Source organism: Nicotiana tabacum, chromosome 17, assembly GCF_000715075.1.
Source record: "Nicotiana tabacum cultivar K326 chromosome 17, ASM71507v2, whole genome shotgun sequence".
Classification (NCBI taxonomy): Eukaryota; Viridiplantae; Streptophyta; class Magnoliopsida; order Solanales; family Solanaceae; genus Nicotiana; species Nicotiana tabacum.
This window is the reverse complement of record NC_134096.1, coordinates 19241066-19246846: the sequence shown is the minus strand read 5'-3', so window position 1 is coordinate 19246846 and position 5781 is coordinate 19241066. Positions and strand designations below refer to the sequence as shown.

The 5781-nt window shown below is 32.0% G+C and overlaps 1 protein-coding gene across 1 annotated transcript; it reads left to right on the top strand.

The window, feature by feature from the left end:
* The first annotated feature begins 457 nt into the window (after positions 1 to 457).
* On the top strand, positions 458 to 2178 carry LOC107800989 (endochitinase EP3). The gene is made up of 2 exons (XM_016624255.2): positions 458 to 901; positions 1584 to 2178. The coding sequence occupies exons 1-2, from the start codon at positions 484 to 486 to the stop codon at positions 1994 to 1996; spliced, it is 831 nt and encodes a 276-aa protein (XP_016479741.2). The 5' UTR covers positions 458 to 483; the 3' UTR covers positions 1997 to 2178.
* Positions 2179 to 5781: the final 3603 nt, after the last annotated feature.

Genomic DNA, 5781 nt, shown 5'->3' with positions numbered 1-5781 from the left:
CTAAGTCTATATCCGGTCAACCTTTTCAACTTAAATTTTTATCCTTGAGACTAAGTATGTTATTCTGAAACCTCACCGGACCCGAACCGACTGCCCGGCAAGTCACATAACAGTTAAAACATACAAAATAAACAGTAAATGGGGGAACGGAGCTACAACTCTTAAAACGATCGACCGGGCCGTTACAACTAGAAGGACAATTATGAGTTAAAAAGTGAAAAATATTCCCGTTCCGAAAGACATAAAGAGAGAAGGAAGGAAAAAGCTTGCTAATAAATGACCTTTTGACAATATACATACGACTCAAAAAGGTCAAAAGTCAACCCATACGAAAAAATTGTTCTAACTTTGAACACTTCAACAATAGTGGCTCTTCACGAAAAAAAAAAAAAAAAGAAAAAAAAAAGTAGAAATTAATTCTCCATCTATAAATGCCTCTGCATTCTTAGACTTCCCTCCACACACAACTAAACTAAAGAAAAGATGAATTTCTCTTCAAGAAAACATTTTATTTTCCTCTTTGCATTAGCTATAGTAGTAGTTGTTGTTCCAAGAACAATCTTGGCACAAAACTGTGAATGTGCAGAAGGCTTATGCTGCAGCAAATGGGGCTTTTGTGGAACTGGAAATGATTATTGCGGGCAAGGGTGTCAAGGAGGGCCTTGTTTTAGTGCTTCAACATCAAGTAACGGAGGTTCAGTTTCTGATGTTGTTTCTAATGCATTCTTCAATGGAATAGCTGATCAAGCTGCTTCTACCTGTGAAGGAAAAGGGTTTTATACAAGGGCTAGGTTCCTTGAAGCTCTTCAATCTTATCCCAATTTTGGTACTATGGGTTCTACCGATGATTCTAAGCGTGAGATTGCTGCTTTCTTTGCTCACGTCACCCATGAAACTGGACGTAAGCTTTCTTACTGATTGCTTTTTTTTTTTTTTGGCTTTCTTTTGATTGAAATGTAATTTAAAAAATAAAATAAGGATTTGAAATTTATGGTTTTAAACGTGCCACAATATTTTTATGCCTATAAAATATTTGTTTAACTATAAAAATTTATCATTAATACTAAAATGAGAAGTTTACATTAATTCGTTATCAAATTTAAATTGGGATAGTTCTTTTGAAATGGACCAAAAAAGAGGAATAAGGTCTAACTATAACTGAAAAAGTATCTTCTTTTTTAAAATCCTTTTTGTTAAATATGAAAATATAAAATGTGCTATTTATTGTACGTTCACATGTACCAACTTCAAATTTGGATCCACTTTTCATTAAAATAAAAATACACCAAACGCTTTATAATGGACGTGTACGTATATAATCTCTTTCGTGTTATAAAAATATTCAATAGTCCTTATATATATTGATTTTACTTTTTATACAATGTTAGAACTTATTTATACTCATTTAATAAGTATTACTTATTTATACTATCAGGTCATTTAATAAGTATTACCGGTAAAATTTCTTACAATCATTAATTAACCTGCAATTACGTATTGTGTTAAAGAATCTTTACATCATCTAACATATATTATTACTTAAATCTTTTAACAATAGAGGTTTCCTGTTTTGGTTTATACAGACATGTGCTTCATAAATGAGATAAATGGCCCTTCACTCGACTATTGTGATGAGAACAACACAGAGTACCCTTGTGTCTCAGGCAAGAACTACTACGGTCGAGGACCCATCCAACTATCATGGAACTTCAACTATGGACCTGCCGGAAAATCCATAGGATTCGATGGCTTAAATGACCCTGACATTGTGGCTAGAGATGCTGTTATTTCCTTCAAGACTGCCCTGTGGTATTGGATGAACAATTGCCATTCTCTCATTACTTCTGGCCAAGGTTTTGGCCCAACCATTCGAGCCATTAATGGCCAGATTGAATGTGACGGAGGCAACCCTCAGACTGTTGCCAGAAGGGTTGAGTATTATACTGAGTATTGTCAACAACTGGGTGTGGAGACTGGGGATAATCTCACCTGCTAGGACCTAAGTAATTAAATATGTTGAATTAAAGAATAACCAAAGATTTTAATTATTAGTTGCTCCACGGTAGTGAGGTTGACATATATATGTTCTGAGAATTGAATAAGACTCCACTATACATGATTTTATTTTAAAAAGAATATATGATTATATTATACAGTTGGAGATGCAACTGAGCAAAATGTGCTTCTTTTTTATATTATTATTTTTGCTGCATTTTGGTTTTTACCATAACTGTGGGGTTCCTAAATAAAAGAAATAAAAAGAAAAATGAAAACAAAATAGTGTGATTGTATGAAGAAGTGGCAAAGGTCGGCACCTACAATATCAGATGCAATTTGCAATTGCAAGTTGCCAAAACCTGTTGTGATTGGTCGGAAACAAGGACAAGTTTTTCTGTAAATATGAGGCTCGTTCTCATTTGAAAGAAGCAAGAAAGCATATTTTCACATATAAAAAATAGTATGCGAATAAAATATAGAATGAAAGTAATATTATAGTGATGTCTATAAAATAAAAAATATTATTTCTTTTGAAGATGTTTGATTAAATTTATAAGCTCGTCAAACTTTCCATTTTGCTTTTGTCCCTTTTCTGGTTTATTCAAGAAATATGGTCCAAGAACGAAAGAGGGATATCCATCACGAAATAACACGTTGACCCTTTTTGCAAAGACAATGCAATAGTTTAGATTTGGACAATGATTTGTCACGTTATCAAGTTGTGGTTCCCACCATAGATAGCGATCTATTGCATAATAAAAAATTGCTTATCGAGAGACTGGTCTTTACCATTTAAAAATATAAAAAACAAAACCTTTACAAATTTCATATTTTACCAGATATTGTTCCATTTTTTTAGTGACAGAATCGAGCCATTGAATTTGAACATCTTACACTAATGGGACACCTTTATTGCTCGATCAAATAAGAAAGACAGGATTAAATTGGTAAGAAAATTCAAATGGTGACAAAAAATATTAGGTGATTTATTTTTATATGTAAAAGTTATTTCGTACTTTGTTCCACTTGTTCCGGTAAAAGATATAGCTGGTGCACGAGGAATTAATTAAGATTTGCTTTGCTCAAACTGTTCCAACACCATTTATATTAAAAAATCAAATGAAGTATCAGATCTAAAGCTAGAACAATTGAATCGTCGTTACGTTTATTGAAATTATGATAAATCAGCATATACACGAGCAACAACATACTGATTTTACAAAGAATTAACCAATGGGATAAATTAGTGAAGTCGTATAAAGTCATACTCTTATTAAAGCTCATGAATCCTGAATCAATAACATTATTTTGGTGCAATGACCAGTTGAAAATTGTCTCGTTGGCAAAAGCTCTTTATTTTTTCTCTATAATATCTTGATAAAATTTCAATATGTTTGATCTCTAACTACTATATGATTCTTCTTGATAGTGGATAACAACTTAATGAAAAGGAAATAACCTCACAAATCTCACTGTTCGGTTATATAGTATTGGTATCATTCTGCTTCAACGTTAGGTGGAAATATATAAGGGCAAAGATTACTTTTAGCCCGCGGTCTAAACTATTTATATTCAGTAACCACAAAGGTGTATAAAACTATTTATATTCAGTAACCACAAAAGTGTATATTAACTAATAAATGTGTATATATATATATATATGTATATATAACTTTTTGACAATTATTTTGAGAGCGGTTATACAATGTCATTTTTTCAATATATATAACTTGACAGCACTTATAATGGATATTTGGGTTAAGAGTTCCGTAGGCCGCTCGGCCTTACCAGTGGTCTTTATATCAGGCGAAGTGCACAAATACTTTAGTGAAGAATTAGTCCAGTTCACCCAATCACTTAAACTAAAAATAGCGAGTGGATGTATAATATATGTATAACTCATATATAATATGTGTATAATCATGTAAAATCAGTATATAATTTATATATATCAGCTAAAAAAATAAACTGTAAATTTGACCGACTATTTCTGTAAAAATCCTAAGATCACTGTTTAAAACCTAACCAGTATTTAATCAACTGTTTTAAATTTAGCCACTTTGTAATACGTAACTAATATATGGACAAAAGTATTTCCCTCTTCCTGATTATGCAACCATGGAATCTCCTGACTCGGCTTCCTCTCTCATTTCTTCGGCCATCTTTCCAACAACTACGTGGCTAGGATTTAAAGGAATGAAAGATGAGCACTGGGATAAGAGGTTAGGGTTAATTAATTATGTTCGTCAGGAAATGTTAATGGATCGAACTTTTGAAACCCAGTTATTCTTTTCTATGAGCAAAACAAGAGTCTCGACAAATCTCCATGTGAATATATAGTCTACTTTAATTTAATGGAAGTTAAGGAAATTAAAGAGAACAGAAGACCCTACTTGTATCAGTTAATCTTCATTTCAAAGTTAAACTACATAAGATTATGATATTCACAAGAGAATTTTATAAATACGCCTCTGGAAATTTTTTCGTTAAGCATTACATCTGTTCAGGTCTAAATTGTTACCAAGGTTGTGAAGGTGTATACTACTTAATTCTTATGTTCGGAAGGTTATATGAATGTTTAAAAAAGGAGAGAAGTAGTTTGAAATTGCTAAGGGAAGAAGATGCCGTTAGTTGCGTATGCCCTAACTTCAAACATTTATATATCCCAATATTTAATGAATTATTTATGAGCTATATATCAAATTAAATCTATTTGAGTCTAGTTTTCGAAACTTCATATTGTTCGTCATTTCGATATTCATATGAAAAGTTATGACATTTTTACTTAAGGATAGCACAACAACAATCTAGTCTCGAAGTTTACTATGGCACGACATGTCATGCGGCATGTGCCATGAGGTGTTAGGGTAATATAGGCAGATGTACAAAAATTCAAGCCTCTGAAGATTTCTGTTGGCACAGGGTGCCATGAGATGCGTGGCACGGCGTGTTGGGTCAAATTTGACATATATATATCAAGTAACATTGTATACCACCATCAAGACAAATGAAAAGAAATTAATACTAGCTAGACAAATGAAAAGAAATTAATACTAGCTCCGATCACTTAAATTGTTTAACCTAAAAATTGTCATTAACAACTTAAGCAATTAGATTGTATGACAGGTCACAAGCAACCGATTCGATCCTAAAGATATATATTTTTATTAATACAATGTGATAGAGAAATTAAAAATGAATTCAATGACATATAATTTATAAAAATAAAAAGAGAAAAAATAATTCTTATTGGATGATCTGTGATAGGATGATGAACCACATATAATTTAATAAAAATAAAGCAGAGAAAAAATAGTTCTTATTGGATGATATTTGATAGGATGATGAGCCGAACTATAGCAAGCCAGGGAGCAAGTTGTTATGAATTACAATGTGTAGGATTGTAGAGAATTAAGAAAATTAAGTTATTACAATGATGGTAAAGTGTGCCTATTTATAGAACTAGTTTATTTCGTAACTGCTGAGTTACTTCTATAATTATTGGATTAATTCCGTAATTGATGAGTTAATTCCGTTTAGTAAATATCCAAATACTTTCTATCTGTGAAATGCTCTAAACTCTCTATTGCTCTCTCTGTGCTTTGGTGTACTTCATATAAGAAACAAGCCCGCTATTTATAGGAAAGTTCCAGCTAATCACAACAGGTTTTGGTAACTTGCAATTGCAAATTGGATTTGCAAATTGCATCTGATATTGTAGGCGCCTACCTTTGCCATTTCTTCATCCAATCACATTATTTTATTTTCTTTTTGTTTCTTTTA